The sequence below is a fragment of the Pararge aegeria genome, chromosome 16 (genome assembly GCF_905163445.1).
Source record: "Pararge aegeria chromosome 16, ilParAegt1.1, whole genome shotgun sequence".
Taxonomy (NCBI): Eukaryota; Metazoa; Arthropoda; class Insecta; order Lepidoptera; family Nymphalidae; genus Pararge; species Pararge aegeria.
The window spans coordinates 13,126,403-13,152,195 of record NC_053195.1 but is presented as its reverse complement, the minus strand read 5'-3'; the positions used below and the strand labels follow the sequence as shown (position 1 = coordinate 13,152,195).

At 35.3% G+C, this 25,793-nt stretch overlaps 2 protein-coding genes across 2 annotated transcripts in view; both read left to right on the top strand.

Moving 5' to 3' along the window:
* Nucleotides 1-25,793, top strand: part of LOC120630270 — a 175,602-nt gene that overhangs the window by 63,689 nt on the left and 86,120 nt on the right. The window lies entirely within an intron of this gene.
* LOC120630271 (transcription factor Adf-1-like) lies at nt 21,362-23,851 on the top strand. Its single transcript, XM_039899436.1, has 2 exons — nt 21,362-21,926; nt 23,197-23,851. The coding sequence occupies exons 1-2, from the start codon at nt 21,579-21,581 to the stop codon at nt 23,746-23,748; spliced, it is 900 nt and encodes a 299-aa protein (XP_039755370.1). The 5' UTR covers nt 21,362-21,578; the 3' UTR covers nt 23,749-23,851.

Here is a 25,793-nt window from a genome sequence, read left to right as displayed (position 1 = left end):
GGTGTTAGAAAGAAAGAATATAAAAAAAATCTTAATCTTACTTAATATTATAAATGCGAAAGTTTGTAGGGAGGAGGACTCTTTCTAATGTTTATTATACTTTATATATATGATTGAACACTGTCGAATGTTTATGATACTTTATATTCATGATTGAATACTGTCAAATCTAAACTATTGAATTCTTGTAATGCTTTAACAGTGTGTTTTAAATTGAAACACTTTGCTATTACTGCAAAATATTCAGTTCAAGTTTTTAAATGTTTTAAATACGAGTACTTTCGTACCTCAAAGACTTATTTGTTGAGACTCGCTTTGACCTAGTGTGCGCTGATCTTTATACAACCGGTTTGTACTTCCAGCCGTGTAGAAAGGGACAGGGGTCACTTTCCCACATGAATCAATGGTTTTTGCTCGACTACCCTTTAAGGGATACCCTTCGATTGTATATTCTTTGGACCGCGTGTACGAATATCCTTTATTTGATTTCGGTTGTAGGTACTTAGTTCCTTCGAAAAGGAACAATTGGACTTCTTGTTTTCCGGTCTATGGTTAGTTATTGTTGCAACAGCGCAAATAAATCAAAAAGACTCTGAGGCCGAAATCTACTATTGCAATAGGCGTGATGACAGTAACAAAGAATGCATAAAATATTGTATTTATCTAATGATGTGTATAAGATTCATATATAAAGGAAAAAATTGATTTATATTTAAAGTGAGATTAGTATTTATTTTCAATAAATAAAACTGCAAAGTTTTTTTTGTCAATACCATTAATCTGTAGCTGTGGAACAAGGACTTACTAAAGCTCTAATTTGCCTATGACGTCACGAGTGCGGCCATGACACCCGGCGAGCGTTTACGCGGGAAACATCTTTTAAAAATATAATTAGCAATTAAAACAACAAAACCTTTATTTTCTGCAAAAATAAGATAATTTTTGGATGTAGCAGATACATCGACATCATATGGCAATTTTTTAAAATTGGTCACCATGCCTTTTGTGTTTCACTTATCAAATAATGACAAAAATAACTAAGTATTTTTTTAAGAATAAAATACTAATATTACCTTTAAATGCGAAAGTGGCTCTGTATATTTATTTTTTGGCTTCCAGTCTTTTGATCTGCACTGCACCGATCTTAATAAATTTTGGTACACAACGAGCTGTTACGTCCAAATTAGCGAAACATCTTTATTTTAATACTTTAAATGATAATTTTTCTGTTTATAGAACCCGGTGCGACTTTTCGTCCGGCCGTCTGTCACAGCCTATTATTCCTGAAACTGCTATAGTTTTGTGGACACGAAATTTCGAATATATGGTAATAATTGTGGCCCAACTTTGTTGAAAAAAAACGAACGAAAAAGAACAAACGAAAATTATATTTATTTTAATGTTAATTAAAGATTAAATTTATTTGCACCTTATTGGTGCTCGCACATACTAAAAAACCAGTAATTTTTTCAACTTACTGGACAAAATTGAATCAAGTTAGTTCATTCCAGCGGGACAGTCGATTTGAAACTGTGTTAATATCTTGTATCTATCTATGCGAAATTAATCTTACAAAACCTAGTAATACTATGTCTGTACGCTGATTGAACAGAATCCGAATTAATATTAAAGTGTTTTTTCTATTTCAGGTACGTTCTGCTAAGCCGCGTTGAGGGATGTGATAACATCATGCCTTTCGGATATTAATATCAAAGGAGCTAAGTGGAGGTTACATATTCTATTCAACTTTCTTATACATACGTAAACCAGCTTAGCGAGTGCGTTAACGTTTAAAAAGGTATAGATTTTTATGCGATGAAGTTCATAATATTGTATGTTTAGATTTATGTGACTTTAGTCTGCGTAATAATGTTTGAGAGGTAAAATTCTATTTTACAAATCTACGTTATCTGACTATCTCGATAAGTTTAGTATTTTCATACAATATTATAACCGTCTTAAGCATGAACCAATAGAATGAACGCGATCAAGTTTCTAACTTAAATAGACTTCTTAACTGTGATACCCACCTTCGCTGGTTATACCTACGGTCTTATAGTAAGTAGACGATAATATATATAAAAAGGGCTCCTCATAATTTTTTTACGTTAAAATTTACTCACATTCCATTAAAACTACTCCTGTTTCGTAAGATATTGAACTTGATTCGCCCCGCCGTTCGAGTGCGACTTTGCGGACCGTTTACGTAATATTTCTATACTAACGTTTGCCCACGTATATTATTTGTATTATTGTTCATAGTAGTTTTCTTTGGAAAATAGTTGCGGTAGTTTCCTATTCTGCACCAGTCCATTAGAGTCAGTTGCCAGTCCAGAAGCCACCCTGGAAATTTCTTAGAAATTTTAAAACAATTATTTCGGCCAAGTACAGACAGACAGACAAAAATGAAATAAAGTACAGTATTGGCTTCAGTATCGCTTACAGAGAGCCCTGGAAAATCATTTTAAAAAACCTTCATCACATTGAAGATTTTTTGAAAATGATTTTGATTGACCTAAAAAAATCTCACTTGCCTTGCTAATAAACCGTGATCTTAAGACTGTTATCCATATTACTAAATAAGAATCTTTACCATGTGTAAATTCACCATTAATTCAGTCACTCGTTACGCCACCAAGGTCATGGAACAAAATGTTACAAAGACTAACTATGTGTTTAAAAATGGAGTTGAATCCCTACTAATGTTTTAATTGCGAAATATTCCTCGGTTTGCACTTATTTCACGCAGATATTGATGGCAAGTTAATGTGTTTTTTTTTATAAAGGTAATTCAGAAGCCAGAGATTGATGATATGGGGTTTTTTTATCACGCTTCCTATAGCAGACATGGTTCTATTTTTTTATTACTTCTTTATGATTAAATTTCATAACATAAAAATATTCATGAAATATTATACACAGGTAAATAAGGTTTGAATGGAAAATTTTGAAAATAGAAAACCTTTCTTCGTACAAATATTATATGCGTGAAACTTTGTTTATGGATGTAATTGAGGTTTGTTACTCTTTCACGCAAAAATTTACTGAATTGATTTTGATAAAACAGTCACATAGTAAATATGTAGATCAGAATAACACATATGCTATAATTTATATATATATTGAGTAATTTGACATATATATTAACAATAAATGTTATTATAGTAACAAAAAAAGTAAGTCGGAAAACCGTCTGCAATCTTAGAGCCATTTTGGCGACACTTTCGCAGTCAAAATATTCTACTTACTATAGTTATTCTGTTTTAGTTTAAATCGTTATTTAAAAAGAACCTTCTGGCAACTGATAATTAGGTAATTAATGAAATCTGTATCGATATTAAAACAATCATTTTGTAATGTAAAACGACTTAGTTTATTTAATTTTATGCAACTTTAATAAGGACAACGAGACATCTTGCGATTCAGCCTACTATTAAATTACCATTTTGACCTCTCTTATGTGGTCCATATACGGAACGCTCTGGTAATAGGGTTAGTAATAAATCGAGATCTCGAATGAGTTGACCTTACAGCTAAATAAGCACATTATCACTTGCTATTTATCACCGCCTTCGCGTATCGAGGGGGGGGGGGGGGGGGGGGGCGGGTTTTCGAATTGGTGTAGATTAAAATTAATTAATTCAACAAACACTTTCTTTTTTATTTTTTTATGACACATCAACTTAACCCTTGCAATCTCACCTAGTGGTAAGGCTAAAAATTACTTTCTACGCTGCATCGTACTGAAACGCTAATTCGCTTGGCGGCTCTTTTCTTGGTAGGCTAGTACTTACACTTCTTCAATATAAACAATACAAGTAATATAAATAATAAACGATATTATATAAACGAGAATCTGCTCTGAAGTTTATTATTACTTTTAAAATTTCGTGCATCCATGTTTAAGCAGAACAAAAACGCGACGTCATTGTACGTCTAAACTAGATAAGAATACTATGAAACGTATAAGTAATTTTAATCTTGGAGATAAGTTATATACCTACCTAGTTACGTATGAAACGGGGTGAACGACCTCTGCTTATTTGCTTTATGAAGTTAAAATAACAATGGGGAAGTAGGTTATTAAGAAATAACATGCGTTATATGTATAATGTTGGAGATAAAATAAATCGACAAAGTTAGTTTTCGAATTAGGTAGATAAACTCAGCCAAGGGATAAACAGCATTTATGAAATATATTGAAAAGAAAAAAAAAATAGGAACAGCTAATATTTCTGCACGGAAACAACAAATTTAACTTGTTGACTAACTTGAAATATTGGGACTTTTGTAAGAGTTCTGAAAAGATTATTTTAACTCTTTACCAACACAAACAAACGGCTATTTTATTGACCTATTCTAATACTCTCACAATTATTTCTGTTAATACCTTCACGTATTCTAAAATTTGAATTAATTCTTTAAAACGGAAATTGACGGAAAGTAAGCCAATTGTCTTACTTTCATTAGTTTCAGGTTTCTGACCAGGACCTACCTATATGTTTATACTAGATGTTGCCCGCATTTTTTTGCTAATTCCATAGGAACCTTTTGTTTTCCTGGGATAAAAAAACTATGTTAATCACCGACTCTTTCGACTCTATGCCCAATATCAAGTTGATTGCTTGCATGTTTAGGGCGTGAAGAGAGGACAAACAAACAAGCAAAAACAAATTCGAATTTTTAATATAAGTAAGGATCAGTGGCGTGCACTGGTTTTCTTACCAGGGCATGAGGAAAATAGGATAAGACGGTACAAATTCTCCTCCTATACGAGTTATATATCAATGTTAGGGTAGGCAGTGCTTTTTTGCATGTATGAAGTGCACGCCACTGGTAAGGATCTACCAGCACACGAGATCATTTGAAGAACTTGGCTTAGTTATACATTTGGTGCTACAGAAAACAATGCAACTAACAGATTTGGGCAAAATTACCCTGCTCTCGTCCTTTGCGTGCCCTATCACTAAAACTTCAAACTAATAGTGATGTAATCCTTAAGTTATTAAACCCAACCGTTTCAGTACCTTGTTATTACAAACACGTTTCACGACCAAGGCCAGCGATAAACGATATTATTGTTTTAATGTTATTCATACTTTAAATATGAAACGCTCGACATTTATACTCGTATGTATAATTATCCTATCTACCTCCGTCTACTCGCGAGTAATTAAAAAAATAACATGTTCATTTACTAACGAAGTCATCTCTATATTATTTTTAGTATGTGTAGTTTTCATGTTATTGTGGTTAGTATGTGTAGATTTGGTCGCTCGCAATCAAGGAATCGATATCGAGTATAGGAACACTTGAACATCGGAGTAAAATGGATCTTATTTGTTTCACGTTAACGCTCAAAGTTGCCTACAATTCACTAGCTATGGCTTTTGACAGGACGTTTGCAGAACAATAATCATAAATACAAGATTTGCGACGCTAATTCGAGTGAAATTAGGTCCACTTTACTTCGACGATACAGAGTTTTGTATCCGAAATGACTTCTCGATTGCGAGCGATCAAATCTTGTACTAAAGCTACTGAGCTAAATTGACAGAGCTAAAAGTAGCAAACCTTCTCTTGTTTATATTGGTTTTCTGTGGAAAGGGATAGATTTTTATATTCGATCATTTGAATACTAGTACTTACACAAAGCAGGTTAGCAAGGTACATATTGAAACATAAGATTTAACTTGACTAGTTTTTACATACAAATTATCTTTCTATTTAGCTGATCCATTTCTTTTCTTTATCATCAATAGCCTACAGTCCACTAATGGACTAAAGGCCTCTCCAACGGGGGTTTGCCCATAATCACCACGCTGGGCATACGCGTTGGTGATTGCATTAGATGTTTAGTATAGACTAGGTAGCACGGAGGACGCTGCTGCGCGTTCTCCGCTATTTATTGCCTTAGTCACCTCGTACGACAACTGCGGGAAGAGGAGGCGTGGTTAGAACGGTATTCTAATCTGCCTTCGACACACGCCACTACATCGATATTTTCTTTATGTCAGACGCAAATTGATATGTATTGTTTGTAAGGTCAATATATCTCGCTGTTAAGTAAGATCCTGAAGTTCAGTTGCTTTTTCTAAATTACCAGTTTTAAATAACAACCATGGTTGCGAAATTGTAGTAGAAACTGAAATTAAAAATAAAAAACCGAAATTGTAATATAAAAAATAAAAAACCGAAATTGTAATATAAAAATAAACTTTGGTATTATCTGCATTTCGATTTCAAGTCTTTTGTCGGCAAAGTCATAGAGCACGCACAATGTTTATATTGAACTTGGCTCCCATTTTCACAATTATGTTTTTTATAAACCTTCCTACAAACTCCAAATGACATACAACTATAATATACTTACTGACGAGGGTCACCATGCATATTAATTATACAACATGACCTATTTTTGCATAGAAAATCCGCAGTGCTACAAGGAATCCTCTTGAGACACATATTTTTGTTAATACTATTCTAAAATGTCATGAGGATGAAATTTTATAGCATTGCATATAACAGTACTAGCCCAGTTGTTATACTTCAGCCTCAATATAGGGGGGCTGAATTCGAGTCTCGGCACGTACCGACTTTCCAGAGCTATGTGTGTTTTAAAATTTTTGTGTCTCATTCTGAAAACATACCCGCGCCCAGTAGAGGGTCTGCTAAGGGTTTATGATGATCATGGTATGAAAAGTATAGCAGTATTATACTAAAGTGTTTTATTGAGTATAAAATGATTTATTCCTATATTCCTATATTGAACTTATAACGAGGTAATCCTTTGTTAGAAACATTGTTTATCTAGCGTTTGAACGATAAAGCATTGTTAAAGTGTCAGAAAGATACGAATTTATCTGTGACGCAATTCAATTCAATTGTATTTCAAGCTTATCGCGCCTATTATTTGGTAATAACACTTGTGTGTAAAATGACTACTATCTGGACTAATTATAGTATATTTACATATATATGACTTTACCTTCTACTTCTATGTAATTTACCTTATTTTATGTTTATAGACGAGCGCTTGACTGCAATCACACCTGATGGTAAGCGATGATGCAGCCTAAGGTGGAGCGCGCTTGCCTAGAAGATGCCTATTCACTCTTGATTTGAAGGTACTCATATTGTAGGAACTATGGAAAATGGAAGCTGGAAGAGCATTACAGATCCTAGCGGTGCGGATCAGAAACGAAGATGCGAAGCGTTTCGTACGCATCCGCGGTATATCGACCACGTAGGGATGCAGGTCCTTACGGTGCCTCGCGGTTTTATGGTAAAAAGGCGAGGGGAGAAGTAGATCATATAGTTCTTCACGTCTCCGGTTCCGATTTTATAAAAGTTATCCCTCTCTTAGCCGAGTTTACATGTCTGTGTCTAATCTGCGATTTGCATTCAGTTTCCATCCACTCATACTAAGTTTGTTTCTGCGAGTCGTTTTCAGCTAAGACCTTTTGTCAATAAATCTCTTAGTTAACCGGTTTTTCGCCTCATCTTAGGTGAAATAAACAATCAGGTGTGATTGTAACCAAACGTATATATACATTTTAAACTAAGATTTTCGTGGTTAATCAAGATTTCTTAAGCATAGATCAACGGGTATATACCACGTATATATATACCACGATAATATTTTGAATTTGCCGATATTTCGATCCAGATGCATGGATCGTGGTCACGACAAGACTGCGTAGGCACGAGATGTCAAGTTGGATGTCACGGGCAGAATCTGACTACCCGCTTTCGTGTTCTTTTTGTCGGTATTTCACGAACATTTCGACACACTACACTGACAACGTCACTTTTAAATTGAGAAGCTGTACGATGCTCTCTTGGTTTGCTTAATTCTAACACTGGGTTCCACACACTTGCTAATTTAAAACCGTCCTCACGATTGAAATTTTTGTGCTTCCGAATTTCAATCGCTTCACGAACCAGTCTTGGAATATAATGACGGTCGGCGGAGAGAACTTTAGGGTCATGTAGCTCTATCCAGTGCTGGGTGCCACCTTGTAGAATGTGCTCCGCAATCGCTGACTTCTGTGTTTCATTGTCTCTAACCGCTTTTATATGTTCGGTGACCCGAGTGGCTATGGATCTCTTTGTTTGACCAATATAAGAGCTTCCACAACTGCAGTCGATTTTGTACACACCGGGACACTGGTATGGTAAACGATCCTTTGGAGAGCGCGGAAAATTCAAAATATTATCGTGCTATGTACCCGTTGATCTATGCTTAAGAAACATATATATACAGATAAAAAACATGTGTTTGCTATGGAAAAAATGTTACGGATGGACAAATAAGGCAGTTCAGTTTCTTCAATGTATTCTAAGGGCATTCTATTGACGGTAATTGAGTCTTAAGTATTTTCACGTACGCAGTAAATAACGGAAATGTACCTAACATGGTTGACTAGTAAAACACGGTTTCGCTTTTTAAATGCACAGCGGTTTGCCGTATGAATTATTACTATAAGTAAGATAAGTAAGTGCTTGGCTCAGTGCTAGGGGTCCGGGATATGTTTTTCTTTTTAAATACCCATTTAGAAAATAAACCCTTAAACTGCTTATATCCCCCAAACCTTTTTACTTTTACATAATATGGTACATTTGTAACGCACTTTGAGATTTTGTATCTACTAATTTTAAAATATTATTGTACTCTCGATGTAAGTGAACTATTGTGTTTTTTTTGAGAAATAAATGTCTTTAAGCCGAACCTACAGGGTTTTGTTTAAAAGATAGATCCTGTAGATACAGGAAGTTTAATATCTCTCACTTCAAAAACATTGAATGCGTTTAGTGCAATATTCATATTTTATTTTTTTATTTTTTTAAATACATAGACAAGTGCTTGACTGCAATCACACCTGATGGTAAATGATGATGCAGCCTAAGATGAAGCGCGCTTGCCTAGAAGATGCCTATTCACTCTTGATTTGAAGGTACCCAGATTATAGGTATCAGGGAAGACGGAAGATGGGAGAGCATTCCAGGCCTTTGCGGTGGGGATCAGAAAGGAAGAAGCAAAACGCTTCGTACGTGTTGATGGTATTTCAACCACGTAACGGTGCAGATTCTTTCGGTGCCTCGCAGTTCGATGGTAGAAAGGAGATGGTTTGACCAAATCGAATATAAAGATGCTCATATATTTTCCTGTTACATTATTCACTACCTGCTGCCAGAATATAAAAATCTAGTATCTGTATGGACTCGAACGAAGCAAAGATACCTCCCGGAGTCGTTATCACTAGTCAAATTAGTTTTTTTTATTTTAATATTTATAAAAAAACACAATCGCTCATTAACAGTGTGGCTCTGAGCGATGAATTCACAGATCATACAAGGAACACGCCCTGCAACATGCCACCCTGTGTCCTACCCACATCCTTCAGACCGAGACACAGCATTGCACCAATGCTGCTTAGCGGCAGAAATAATGACATACTTCCCTGGACGAGCTTTGTCTTTCAGAAAGCTCTACTATTACTAAAATTGCTATTTAAACGGTTTTAACTGTGTATGGGTTTCCAAGTCTGATCAAGTCTGTAATCTTACTTGGTAAGTGATGATGCAGTCTAAAATGGTAGCGGGCTAACCTGGTAGGAGTAAAGCAGTTGTGTTAATGTCCCCTTAATCGGTTTCTACTTGGCAACGTACCGGAACACTAGACTTGGCTTCACGTGTTATCGATAGAATGGGAACTTGCCAAACCACCAAAAAAATTAGTTGTCTGTAAAGTCAGCTTACTGACGATAGTTGAACGTGGCAACGTCGTAAGCAAATACTGATGGAATGGTTGCATTTTTCAAAAGAAAATTTTAATTTTATTTGTTTGATAGATATTCTCGTTGCTATAAACAATTGACACCACATTCACTTTTCACTGCACTTCATCCTTGCCGAAAACATGTTAATGTATTATTGTATAGAAGCTGTCCACGTGGACGCATCGCTCACTCAAGTAGGAGAGAGACAGATGTCGAACGCAGAGGCCGACTGTGCCTCTTTGTCGCTCGTTTCGCGCTCTCCCTTGCACTTCAAGCCTTGAATGGAACGCCTCAGAGCGAGGTAACGCCGCATACGTCATGTTTTTTCGTGCGTGCAGCCGGCTCCATCGAATTATAAGACGTTGTCACGACAACTATTATTAAACCTTTTATGATTTGGATAAAATTTTGTATTGCCGTCATCATCATATCAACAAATTACCGGCCCATTACATGGCACGGGGCTCCTCTCAGAATAATTGTTTACGCCATCTTTATATTCTTATCTAATCTGCACTTGGCGCAGATAAGATAAGAATATAAATATTGGTTCACCAAAAGCTTTACATTTAAACAATTTAAAATAGCTTATTTACCATGAAGACAAAAAGTTCAGCTACTTATACCTAGGTAAACACCGCATGCAAAAAATATTGTAAAACTAGCTTACAACTACACAAACAAGATGAAAGTATATTTGGTGCAGGCAATGTAAAAAAAAATCATTTAGATTATCAAAAGTTTGAAAAATGAAGTAGGTAATGCTAATTTATGTTACCATAAAAGCTAATGTTAGCTTTAATTTTTTTTATTTAATTTACTTATTTTTAATTTTACATATACACGTTGCAACGATGGCGGTACCGATAACTATGAAGCCCGCACAAAGCATAACACAGTCTGTTTATACTATTTACGATACCACTGTGCGCAGAATAGCTAATACGTATACGCATCGGCGGCAAATATTTAGGATAATAGGTGACCTGTAAGCTTAAGGGCCGTTTTAGTAATGCGTTTTCGAGGCACAAACGTGACTATATTGGCTACGTGTCGAATATAATGTTTCGTGGCAATCGAGTCATTTGAAATGAGAAACAATAGTCATTGAAACCCAACGAACTCGGAATACTGCACACCTCCATTGTTTTAATTTGGTTTTTGATTTGCAAATTCTTTTGCAGTTGGCAAGAACGGCTTTTACATTACTATTATGCAGAAGTAACTCATTGCATTAATAATAAAGGAGGTCTATTTAGAAAGACACATAGTCTTAAAAATTTTGAAAGAAAATTTTGTTCTTTGAAATAAATCTGAATATCTGGTTTTTGATTGTGCCATATTTATTTTATATTATCTGTACAAAATAATTTCGATTTTTCACATACAATATAGATGTATTCTATCGACGGCAATTTTTAATTTTTATTACAGGTAACAAGTATAGATTGAAATGTTACTTATCTACTTCAATTATGGCTAAAACTTCTTCTGTAGAATAAAAATCAGTAGTGCAGAACGTGCCACTACATCCATATGCGATGAATACTATAGATACCTAGCACTCTGCATATTCTGCCTAAGAGTCATTCATCCCTATGACAAGTGTATGATATTTGAATGAATGAACTGATTTTAACTTTTTTTAAACGTGTTTTTTGTTCCTACTTAAGGATAGTTTATATCTCAATTTACAATTGCAATATTTATTATTACGAATTATTTGTACAAATGAGAACCACAGCAACGCGTGACCGGGATCTGCGAGTATATATCATAATGCATATTTATTTATGCTTAGTGAAACTACACCTCACAACTTTACGTTCACATTTATTGAATCTAGGTATTTGAACTAAATGTCATAGATGTTCGGAAATCTTATGACGTCTCTATTACACCATTCCTAAATGTCAACTGAAAAGGGCGAGTAGTTGTCCTAAAAAGAGGCCAATAAGAGAGGACAGTGGAAATAAACCTTGAATTTAAAAGTCGACACCATAACCCCAATGCTTGAGAGACGTGACTCAATTTCGGAAGAGAATAAAATTTGTCAAATGAATTGGAATTAATTTATCGATGTTTTTCTATCGATAACTTTAACAATTGAATGGGACATTATTGTCAATGAAAAAGAAATAGAGATTGCTTGTTTTCTTAAGAAAACAAGGAAATATCAATCTCTAATTAATTGTAAGTTTATTTTTAAAAAGAAACCGTTAGAAGAAAAGAAAAGAAGTTAGAAAAGTTGAAGTTAACGATATATACATATTCAATCAATGGATTGAGTGGCTAAGTCGTGCATTGGTAACATATTATTGTCAGTGATTCGTATGAGTTCTCCGGGATAAAAAAAAAATAACATTTTCATTGTTTATCGCACTTATTTTTTTATATTTTTAAACCATATTTCAAATAAATGAAAACAATGCTTATATTACAAGACAAATGAGAAAAAATTTAGTATGCAAGGTACTTATGTGCAAAATTATAATAGCATACTTTGGAGCTGTGTATCGATAACAAATAAACAAACAGACACATTTCTTACACATCCATTGTGAGTGGAGATGTGTAAAAGTGTGGAGGAGTGAGTAAAAGTATATCGTACTAGAATAACATAAATTGCATTTACAAAGCTGACGGTCCTTTAGTACGAATAATGATATGCGAGTTTAACAAAGTTTGCTTTCAAAAGTTGTACATACGTGTAAATGTGAAAGGATATTCGCGTGTTATGCTTTTTATTCGGTAAAAACCTAACTTCTGAAACTCAGCACAACTCTCCTAAACTGCCGTGAAAGCTTTCCTAGTTGTACTCTCAACCAGAATATATCGTGGTTGGAAATTTATTTTTATTATAATACAGTTGTTTTTGTAGACCGTGCTAAAGTGACAGTAATTTTTAAGTTCTAATTATTTTTTGAATTTGTTTATAGTGTCGAGTGTAAAACTTTTGCTGTTTTCGTATTTGTATTCTATTTCCATTATTTGAAGACACAGATTTATAAATCAATACAAAAATTATAATTTTTAATTAAACTTTCTCTATTTAAATAAAGTGTTAATCTTAATGTCAATGCCTCTTCTTTGATACTTATATTGAAAAAGCTGTGAAAAAAAATATAGTTCACAATTTTGTAGCAACGGCCATCTTGGATTTGAAATTATTCATAGAAAAAACAACAATAACATTTGAAACGCATATTGGAGGGTGTTGTAAAAAAATATGTAATCTGAAATTTTGTGGCTGCGGGCACCTAGGACCGATCTTCATCAAACATTGCTAAGTATACTCCCGACCAATTTCTTTATAAAAAAGAAACAAAATCGAAATTCATTCGTTTGGGAAATGCGATAACACAGACAGCACACGTACACTACCACACACACGCAAAGACACATCAAACTTAAAGCACCCCGTCCTTTTTGCGTCGGGAGTTAAAAATATTATAATACGCATTAACACAAATGTGACACAATATTATTAAACACACAATGCAGTCATTCAATTTGTCACCGATTCGTTTGAATGCAGAACTAGCAAGTTTTTACAAGGCGGTTCCTAGAATTGGTATGCGACGTGACCTTGTTAAAGCGCGTGAACCTTTAAAGAATGTTTCAAATTTTGAGCATGCGCCTTTCAGAATCGGCATATATACGTTACCATCAACCAACACACTACATACTAACCATTTATAAAATCACAGCGCTCACCGTTGCACCAGGGAGGTTGACGAATGTCAGTCATCAATTAAATTTGCTGCGTTAGATGCTCTCGTTTCTTTTAAAAGGATTACTCCGACAAAAAATCTCTGTGTATCACGCTCAGTGACTCTTAGTTCGTCATCCCAATCGATAGACGACTATGACTGGACAAAGGTCTCCAGATTTCTAATCTCCACGTTCTTGTGCTGCCTGCAAGTCCAGTTTCTTGATCTTGTGCGCCCATCTAGTGAGGGGTGTGCCAACGCTTTTGGCTCCACGGTAGGACTTCAATGTCCATCAGTTCTCCGAGCCATGTGCAATGCACCACACCACCTATTGCAATGCTGTTCGCCTTTAGCTATTTTGATAACACTAGTGTAGGGTTTCCTCAGTTATGATATAATCACGCAATAATAGCTCACTTAGTGACTGTGTTTTCTAGAAAAACTAATATCAACTTTTAATAAAAAGTATGCAAAGCTAGAACGAGGAATAGCAACGATGTTTTGCCAAAAATGAAAGAAGAGGTCCCTGTACTTGAATACTATACAATTACCACAACAAGTAGGTACGAGTACATAACTATCTATTGTTCCTACAAACCTATACTTGACCTTTTGCCCGTACGTGATTTGTAAGCAGATGTAGCTGGCCAAGTTTATCTAGTGTTACTTGCTGGAGTATCTTCAAGTTTTTACGTCTTAAAGGATCTTGTCTGTATTTCGCGACAGGGCCACTTTCTGTTGACCTTTTTGTTTCTGATTTGTTCTTTTCCTTGTTTTGATTCTTAAAAATCTGCTGATTATGTTTCGTGGAACAGATGCTTCACTTTTGTAATTTTATTAACATATCAATAATGTAGTTAATCTGAAAAATTATTATCTTAAGGTGAAACTTAATATGTGAAATCGATTCCGTCTTCATACGATTTATTTCTCACTACTAGTGACAGGCTTCCACTTTCATAACAAAAGGGAGTAAAGATCTAAGACTCTCCCCGCTGCTCATTTGCTGGTTTGCGGGCATTAAAGATTATTACTGTCACATGACTGTGATAAATATCAGAACAGGTGGTCTCTGAGGCCCAGAAGTGAGCAAATCTAATTTCTGAACTCCCTATTGAAACTGAGAATTTCTCGACGGAGAAACCCAAAAACGAACAATTGAAGGCCCGTCCTGAGTTCAAACCTAGGATGTCGTTGTCGGTTAAACATGCTACCACTAGACCGATTATTAAGCAATTCCTTTACCAACAAGGTAGTTACTAGACCATTGAGGTAGCTAAGCTAGCTTTTTTTAAAGTAAAATTGAAGTGTGCAAATTGAATTTATCTAGCATGGAAATATTATTTGCTAGATATCGTTAAGTGGGAGGTACCGACTGGGTCTTTTAAATAAAATATTGGAACTAATAACATGGTACGGTTGCTTGGCACAACTCTCATCTTTTACCATTCAACTTAATTGTCTTCTTTGTTCAAATTGAAGAGCGTGTTCAACCCAGTATTTTTTTCGTACAACTATATGTTTTATTTTTTACTCTCCCTTTTTTAAAGACATAATTGTTTCTGATTGTAGCCATTATAAAAAAAATAACCTACGTACTGAACTAAATAAAATAAAATCTAAAACGTCTTAGAAATCACAACATCAGATCTTAGGTATAAGTACCTAACATGCTGCCAGCATTGCCCCTTTAAATTGCCAAACTATGTTTTAAGCAACTACATCCTCTAGGATCCCCGGTAGACTTGTTAACTCTTTTTGACAGTTCCTTAAAAAGAACTCGAGTTCTCAATAAGTAATCACGACCACAAATTCTCCACTCACAACTCACAAAAATGAAACTGCTATTATTCTTGTTTGAATAAAAATTCCAATTTTATTTCGCAATACAAATTGAACGTTTTATATATTGCTTACTGAAAATTCGTTGATACCGACATCCTCAGCGACGAATAGAAAAAGTCTTGAACACTGCAAATAAAATAAAACTGCGAAGTTTAATGTATAGCTTTGTGACTTTTCGAAATCGAATGGTATATAAATAATAAATTAATATACTACGACAGTACACTTTGCCATCTAGCCCAAAGTAAGCCTAGCTTGTGTTATGGGTACTAAGATAGCTGAGGAATATTTTTATGAATATAATACTTATAAACTACAGATAAACACACAGACACTGAAAAACATTTATGTTTTATCACACAAACATTTTTTTCCAGCTGTGGGAATCTAACCCACGGCCTTGGACGCTGAAAGCAGGGTCCACTGCGTCAACCAGCTGTCTAAATATCCTGCTGTCTGTCTGATATGTATATAAGCTTACATATTTTCTAAATTACTACAAACATTAGATAGACCTTTCAATAAAAGGTCATACAAAAAGCAATATCTCGTTGGTCACGTCGACGTCTAATAAATAACGAGCACGCAGAGCTATGCGATGAAATTGTCCCGCCTCTATTTGTTTTGGTTTATTTATCGGCCCATGTGGCTAGACAATTAGGTGATGAGATGGGAGATGTAAGAGAAAACGAGTAGTGACCTACTTTCTGGATATAAACAGACAATAAACGGAGGATTATTTACCTACTTTCATTGAATGAATGGAGAATTCAACGGAGCTTTTGAAAGGATCACCAAATACCTTATCAACCACCTCACAAGAGCCTTTTTAGCGTGCGACTCCTCGCAAAGTTTCGTAATCAATAGGACAATATCAAGTTTGACCATTGTTCTTTATATCTGGGCTTACTACCGTCGCTTAAAGCAGTATTATCTTAATAAAGTTGACATTTTGTTTCCGAATGATTAAAGTCAACTACATGTGCCCTGCGGCTTCGCTCGCGTAATTTTGGGAGGCAGCGTACTGCTACATAGTCTACACCTATAGTCAAATATGAGATTTTTATTTTTTTTCAACAATTTTTTTTTATCTTACGTAATTTTTTTTAAATGAAAAGTATAGTATATTATTTCTAATACCTCCAAGAATTCAGGTTCAGTAGTTTTCGCGTGAAAGCGTAACAAACAAACTGACATTCACATTTATAATATTAGGTCGGGGTAGGGATAATGACTCTAATTATTCGCGAGCGTCAAGGTAGGTAAAATAAACTTGTATTTAAGAATATTAAAAAATGTTATAGGACAGCTGGTGATTTTCCCAAACAATTGGCTAAGATTTTCGTCTGGTAGCCTTTGGCCGTGGCTAGTTACCACCCTACCGACAAAGACATGTTGACGAGCGATTTAGCTTTCCCGGCCGTTCAGAAACCGATTGGGTAAAGGTTAACTGTTTATTTTGGTCGAGTTTAATTTCATTTAGGCAACTGAAAATTACAAAACAAGTGTAAATGGAAACATTTTAGGTCGAGTTATAGTTTCGAATTTATGTCAGCGTACGGAAGTATGTTTTTTAGATTCATAGCCATCCTTTTTTATAAAAAGGTGAATTTCTTTAAGTAACGTCGCATGAGGCTTTCTCGGTTCTCCGAACCTAATTATAAATTCCACACGCACCCCAGTAGCTGGTTATAAAGCAATTCTCACATAATAATATTATAAACATAATTCAATACCATAATGAACAGGATTATAGCCAGCAACGTGTCTTGTATTTAAATGAAGTGAAATGTCTTAAACACCGCCTTAGATTCCTACATAATGTTAAGTATGTGAATATTCATCAGTTATTATGAATAGAAAATAAAATTATACTAATACATAATTTAATGTATGTGTGTGAGCGGTGATAGAGTCCTAAACACTAAGCTTAGGACTCCTGCCTCACTTTTGGGGCCGAAGTCCTGTCCCTTTTCGTCCTAGCCGATCCCCGCCACACACCTTCAACGTTTGAGTAAATGAATGAATGTATATACTTTTACTGCACACCACAAAAAGTACATAAAAAACGAAAAGTATAACAAAACAACGTATACAATTTATCGGCCTTATCGCTTCATAGCGATTTATTCCGCTCAACCAATAGCGAAGAAAACAAATACAGAAAAAAGTAGGTGGTGCATATAAACATATACCCGTAAAAATGTTTCATTACTTAAATAAATATACATAATATATATTCTCAACAAACTTGTTACTAAATACAAATAAATAAATAAGTAACTACCAATATAAATATAATATATAAAAATTATATTTACTTAAAAATAATAACATTTCTAAGTTACGTGCATTTTAATCAATATATATCTGAAGGAAAACATCGCGAAGAAACTTGCATGCCTAAGACGCAAAGGCTCCATAATGTGCGAAATAAATCCCTTCTCACTGTGGAAGGAGACCGATTGTGAGATACCTACTCTTTTATGTTTGTACTAAATATTTGTATTTCCATATAAACCGGCCCACTAAAGCTAACGTCCACGCATGCTTTTAACTTAATAAAAATAATGTCCTTTTTAAAACCCTGTACCTATATTATAACATGTGGAGCCCGCAACGTTGCGCATCTTTTGCGTAGCATTTCTGTCTCCACTTCTTATTGCCCATCACTATACCACTCTGAACAAGGGCGGATCCAGCTTTGGCGCCAGGAGGGGGTCACATAGTCGTGGTCAAGTCGAGAACTCATAATTTAATTTTGATGCCAATAGATAGAAGTAAAAAGTAGGTATTTTATTAATGTTCCTAAGTAATTAAATTTTTTTATTCTTTATTTTGCACTTGCAAAACTTAACCTAAATAACTTGTACATATACACGTACATAATGCTATCTTCTCTTGAAGACATCCAGAGAAGAATTATCACTCACGGAATGAGGCAGCCTATTTATATTCCATAACCGTGGTCAATGATTTGCCATAACAGCTAGAGGCTTGTCGAGGGGTATGACGCAAAACTCCGCAAGAGTAAAGGTTCAACAAGCTCAGGGGCGGGGGGGGGGGGGGGGGGGTCACGACCCCCATGACCACCCCCCTGGATCCGCCGTTGAATCTGAAAGCAATATATGCAAATTTGATCAAGATGATTTTATGGTGATATTATTTTCGTTTAATTATACTTATTAATCAAAGCAGGTCCCATTTGAGTAACAAAACTGTATAAATAATAATACTTTATAAGAATATTATAAAAAAAAATAGCTGCAAGGTTGCACTCTAGAGTGGCCAAATATTTTAATATCTCAGTCAAGGTGAATCGCTTAGTATATACAAAGGTAGACATAATATAATTATAAATAGTTTTAACCTTACCATTTGTATATAACATACTAATTAATTTGTTCCTGAATTAAATATTGTTTTAAAGTGAATTGAATACTAAACAATGCAAGACAAAAGGTAAAGCTAATTTTTATTTTTTTACGTTACGTAAAGTCTAAATAAAATAATAAATGAAAACTTGGAAAAAGAAACTTGAATAAACGACTATTATGCTAATATATACAATCAATAGACAAAAATTCAAATAAATGCGAACTATGCACACATACGAGTATAAGTTATAGTACAGAAAAAAATCATAACTGGAAAATAATCAGTTAATGTTAAATACATTAACTGTTATTTTAATGTGCACATATTATGTCAAGTATTAAAATTAGATGGAGTAAATATTTCTGTGAGATATATTTGTAATATTGACGGAGATTTTCTAACCCCCCTGTAAGTATGTCTGGCTATAAGCTGTTCCATAGAAGTCTTAATAAAATAGTTAAGTTTTCTATGAGCTGATTAGACAATAGATGCATCTCGCTCGTTTCACTTTTTATGAGTAAGTTTACCATTGCAAAATTGCGTAAAAGACATATATCAAAAACACGTGGAATTAAAAGATCCTCCTACGAAATCGAATAACAAGATACGAAATTCGCATCATTGAAACAAACTATGTTACACGATAAATTCAGACATTGTACGACTGTTTTTCTGGTAGCTTTATGATGGGGGGGAATAGTTCTTTACTTGCGTAGGTTCAATGAATTGTTTATGAGGTTGTGACGCTAATCTTTACATATCGGGGTACAGTGTGACGTATTGCGAAGGAGCGGCTAGAATATTTATTTGGGAGACGTGACTTACTTTCAAGTTGAACTCTTAACTTGGTTGAAACTTTAGAATGCAATTTAGTGAAATTTCTTGAACTTTACGAATTCGATGATAGTGATTATTTTCTATAAACTATTAAAAAATTAAAACAAGATTTCAATCATTAGAGTAGATACAAGTTTATTATTGACTCACTTAACATGAAATCATTTAAATTCTATAACAATATGCTTATTATTTTATTCGGTTCGTCCCATCATTCTATTGGAACCAAACTCAACACTGGCCAATCATGCTAACCACCGACACTGGACTAACGAGACTGATTGTCGGAAAATTAGTATCATTACAAATAAACTGTTAACAGTCCCAGTAGAATATCGAGGAAAACGAATTCTCTATACAATAAGGTTTTGATTTTTGTGACAAAAACAAATATAATTTTACATACAAACAGTATTAGATCTGATAAAATAAACAAATCACACGTAATGGCTCCAAATTGGACGGTAGCCCAAAATTTTGTATTTAGGTCATTTTATCTATAAACTGCAATAATGTCGATATTGTGGCTATAAATAAATCTAATTCATTTCCTATCTATGGATTAGAGATTACGCACACGCGTTATTTGGATGTTTCGAAGAGTGGGAATAAGTTAATACCGATGAAATATTTATAGAGACAGACTACGTTGTTTCAATCGTTCTATGTAATCATCATCATCATCATCAACACTTCAACCGATTGAAGTCCACTGCTGGACACCGCACTTCTGTAGGGAGTTCCAAAATTCACGGCCCTGGGTCGCTTGCTTCCAGTAGCTCCCAGCGACTCGTTTGATGTCGTCTGTCCACCTTTTTGGGGGACGACCAACGCTGCGTTTACCGGTGCGGGGTCGCCATCCATCTCTTCGGAACCCAAACGACCATCGGTTCTTTGAGCTATGTGCCCAACCCATTTCCAATTCAGCTTTGCGACTCCCTGAGCTATGTCGGTAACTCTGATTTTTATACGGATCTCCTCATTTCTTTTCTCATTTCTGAGTTATTAAAATATCACTTATATAACTATAATAATAACTTAAAACGCACATAACTTTGAAAAGTTAGAGGTGCTTTCTGGGATCTCACAACATTGTTCTCTCCGCAAGTGACTCTGAGCCTTCTTATGAGCGACCACGTTTCAGATCCGTAAGTCATCACTGGCAACACACACTGTTCGAAGACTTTGGTCTGACCACGTTTCAGATCCATAAGTCATCACTGGCAACACACGCTGTTCGAAAACTTTGGTCTGACCACGTTTCAGATCCGTAATTCATCACTGGCAACACACACTGTTCGAAGAAGGAAAGAAGGTCTTCAGGCACTGGGATTTAGGACGAAAAGATTTTACGAAGTTTCTCGAACGCTGCCCATCCGAGTTGGATTCCGCGGTTTACCTAGTTCTAGAGATCATCAGTATTAAATAAAAATAAACTAGCTAAAATTTAAATGTTCGGATCGTATTCGGTCCCATCGAAGGAGGGAGGCGGGAATCTTACCATCTATCACCGGTTATTGCTGTTCACATACTTTAAATACTTTATATATCGAACGATACCACCACAAAGCAGACCGTATATAAACAGCATACCTTATATCGGATACAACCAGTTGACGATGCCCTTCAGGGGCGATCATCCAATTACAAAGAGATACCTAGAGCATTCGCCAGTCCGCGATTCTAGATATAAACGCACTGATACTACAGGTAATATTTTATAACAAGGTTGGTGATATAAGAGGAACGTAAGATTAAATATCTTCCCTACCGTATTATTTTATTTATTTATTTACTTTAAGCACCGGATACACTAGGGAACATTTTGTCCCGCAACATGACGCGCAACACAAAATATACGTGACGCTGCAACGTTGCATAGTGTCCCGCAACATGACCCACAACATTGTACGTGACGCGGGGCATGTTGCTTGCTCCCGCCTCGAGAGCGAGCGCACGTGTCCCGCGTCAGTGTTGCGCCATTTGTCACTGAGTGTAGTCGCGTACGCAACGTGCCTTTAAAATGTCTGTAGTGTGGGGAAATGATACCGTGCTTTTGCTTATAGAGCTTTACGAAAGTCGTGACTTGTTGTGGAATACTTCACACCGTGACTATCGAAATAAAATAAAGAAAAATGATGCATGGGAGGATATTGCCAAGGCGCTTAAATTGCCTAGAAAAGAAATAGAAACCAAAGTTCATACCCTGCGTTCGCAATTTGTCCGAGAAAGGAAGAAAGTGAAATCGTCAAAAACTACTGGTAGTGGACGAGAGGACGTGAAGTCCAGTGCATGGTTTGCGTACGATGCAATGAAATTTTTGCTAAAGGGAGCCACAACTTCTGGAAGCTTGGACACTTTGGACACAAACGTAAGTCATACTTTAGTTATTTTGTCATTTGTAATCAGTAATCACGGTCACATCACTTGCGACAAATTTAGCGCAAACGGATTTATTTTTATTTATAATTTATTTATATTTATTTATTTATAATTTATTGTACGGACACACAAGGAAAGGAAAAGTAACAAATTAATACGTACCTATATTATTTACATAAACTAAGATTTGTACACACCTCACCCACAAAACTTCACTTCTAAAAGGATTGACGTTGTTCAGTAACATTAAAAGAAAAAATATAGTACAATACTAGTTTATTCATTTAAAAATTATTCTGCCAGGGAACACGTCCTTCTTCACTCATGAAATATTCAGCAAATTTGTTTCTTATTTCCATTGCAGATTCAGGGTAGCGTCTTCCCATAGTATTTAAATTCGACATATTAACAGAGCCAGTTTCTCTGCGCCAAGATCCTTCTAAAATATCGTGATCCACATTTTCAGAATCAAAAGTCCCATGTGGGTTGTACAGTGATCTCGATTGACTATTTCGCCTTAAAAAATTATGGAGGTATACGCACGCCATTACAACAACTTCAGCATTAAAGGGTAGGATGGTTATGGGAGTTCGGAATATACGAAATACAACACCTAAGATACCGAACACATTTTCGACAATTCTTCTAGCTCTTGACAATCGATAGTTGAAAATGCGTCTTGTTGTACCCACGTCATGATTACCGGGATATGGCTTCATCATGTTTTCTGTCAGTGCAAAGGCGCTGTCTCCTACAAGTACGTAAGGCATATTCGGCCCATCTTGTCGTATTGGGTCTGGAGTTGGCCAGTTGAGTTGGTTATCAGCTAAAGCTTTATAAAAAGCAGTCTCTTGGAATACTCCACTGTCAGAAGATTTTCCTTTAGCACCACAATTTGCATAGATAAAATTGTAATTTGCATCGACAATACCCAATAGGACAATACTAAATTGTTCCTTATAGTTAAAATAGTCACTTCCCGAATTCGAAGGAGCTTGGATTAAAACGTGTTTACCGTCTATAGATCCAACGCAATGCGGAAAATTCCATATATTTTCAAAGCTTTTAGCCTTGGTTTTCCATTCATTTGGAGTAGCTGGGATCTGTAAAGAAATAATGATACATTAAATACTATTTTTGCGTACTAATAATTAAGGATTCATGTCTAACAGATGTTTGATATAATACACTACGTGTTTTATACTTAGTATATTCTTATTATAATAATTGACTTAATATTTATATCATTAATTTTTCAGAGTCCACAAAGCCAAAACTCGATTTCGTCTCCGGATGAAGATGTCGTTATACATTCTCAATCTTCCGTTCCGGAATTTCAATCTCCTCATCAACTAGAATCGCAATCTACGAGTACCATTGATCAAGCAGAGCAACCCACAACCCCTGCACTAACACCTTCATCGTCGCGACCAACTCGGAAGAGGAGCCACCCCAATGAAGATAGATTGGAGGAGGCTTATGAAGTTCTGCATGCTGCTAAAAACAGAATGATGTCCCGAGATGAATTCGATGTTTATGGACAGTACGTAGGAACTGAGTTACGTGCATTAAATGACGAACATAGTGTAATTATGGCTAAATATTATATTAATAATATTTTATTAGATGCACGCTTAGGAAAATACCGTACAAGTTATAATAATCAAAGCCAGTCAGTTGTTCAACAGGGCTATAGCACTGCATCCAGTGATATTAGCCCCGAGCCTTCTGAAGAGCATATTATACAAAATATACTTGCAAATATGGATTCCTCGAGCACTAATAGCATTGATGGCACTAATACTAATTAATTTACGTTGATCGCTATATCCATCTTGTACTCTTTAAAATTTATTTTACTGAAGATTAAAATACAATTATAAATAAAATTATGCGTTTTCTTCAACTTACCTTTACAAATATCTTCAATTTTTTTATCAGTTCTTTACAAACTTCTGGTACTATTTTACGTATTAGTTGTTTTGACACTCGAAAAGTGTACGACAAAGAAGCATAAGAATCTCCAGTCGACAAGTACCTCAATGTAATGGCTAGTCTGATATGAGGACTAATAGCGTTCCGTAATATTGTATCCTGTTTGGCTATGGAAGGTGCGATCATTTGCAATAAAATTTCAAAATCAGATGATGACATGCGAGTAAAATTCACAAACGATCCGTCAGACATTCGGAGATCACTTAAAATATTAACTCTTCTATCTCGTTGTAATAAGAAATTCCGCATCCACCACCTTCTCTTTCTCTTACGTTTCAACACACTCGATATAATTACTATGTACGCAGCACTAATAGCCACAACCTCCTCGGGCGACATTTCTATAAACACTGAGAAGTGTGGTCGACGAAATGTTCCGCGACATGTATGTCGGCACATTCCACGTAGTTGTTGAGGAACATGTTCCGCAACATGTTGCTCCATTTGTCCCCTAGTGTATCCGTGGCTTTATATTATTACTTTACTAATATTATAAATGTCAATGTAAGTTTATATGTTACGCTTTCACGCAAAAACTACTTAACCGACCCTTATGAACAGTGGCGTGCTCTGTGTTTCTCACCAGGGTATGCATACAACAGGAACATTGCGTAAAAGAGCAAAAAATCCCCTCCTATACGAGTTATAATATCAATTTAAGGGTATGCAGTGCTTTTGTGCATGTATGAAGTGCACGCCACTGCTTATGAAGCTTTGTACACATATTCTTGGAAGTGTTAGAAGTAATAAAGGTTACTTTTTATCCCGGCATTAAGCTCGGTTGCTTTGGGAGAGGGGATGAAAGTGTTTGACGATTTTACACCATAACTTATAACCGATTTAAATAATTATCTTTGTACTATAGAGGTTATAATATGTGTCAAATTTTGGTCGAACTTTGTGTAGATCTGAATGTGCTTGGACATAGAGGGCAGAACTCCTCAGCGGACGGCAGCAAACCCCTCATTTAAGGCTTAGCGATACTGAATACTTTAATATTTTTTAGAAATACAACTAAATTGAACGCCACATCAAAAAACAAAATCAAACGCAGACAAAGTCGCGGGCAACAGCTAGTATGTATAACATTTCTTGTGTGCGTGTGTATGTCACTGAACTCCTCCTAAACGGCTGGACCGATTTGAATGAATTTTTTGGTATGCGTTTGGGTGGCACCCTGGATGGTTTAGATTCATAAATCAGCCCGACAGATGGCGCTGGGGTCCGCTAGTAATGCCATAAAAGAACGCGTTATATCCATTTGATAGGTTGTATTAAATCTTATACTTCATATATAAAGCTGAAAATTTTGTTTATTTGTATACTTGATCTCAGGAATTACTGGTCCAATTTAAAACTTCTTTTGGTGTTGGATAGCCCATTAATCGAGGAAGGCTTTGTAATCACGCTAACACCAATAGGAACATTCTACTAAAAAGAAAAGGTTCTTGGTTGACTTTTGTATTAATCAATGCCATTAATTATTCATCCTTCCATAATTCCAAAGGTTATTATTATTTTATACTATTTTTTTTTTTATTATTATTATTATTCACCTTATCGACCCAGGACGCTCGAGACGCGGCCTGGGTCGTGGTCATAAATAGAAACATTCCCTCTTTATAATATAGCATTTTGCTAGTTGATCTTATATTTATCGATTACAAACAAACAAATGTTTCCTCTTTATAATATAAAGTATAAAATTTAAAGTAAGTAAAGGATGAAAGAAAGAAATGCCGCAAATCTCTTGAAATTAGTATAAAGCTGAATTATTAATGCAAAACGAGTGCATAGTACATACAAGTTGTTTTTTTACATTTTGTAGAAATCTTTTTACTATCATTGTAAGTCCATGCTC

Coding starts and splice junctions, on each gene's coding strand:
- LOC120630271 (XM_039899436.1), top strand. CDS start 21,579: ATGTCTGTAGTGTGGGGAAATGATACCGTGCTTTTGCTTATAGAGCTT. Junction 21,927..23,196: donor TGGACACTTTGGACACAAAC/GTAAGTCATACT, acceptor TTAATTTTTCAG/AGTCCACAAAGCCAAAACTC.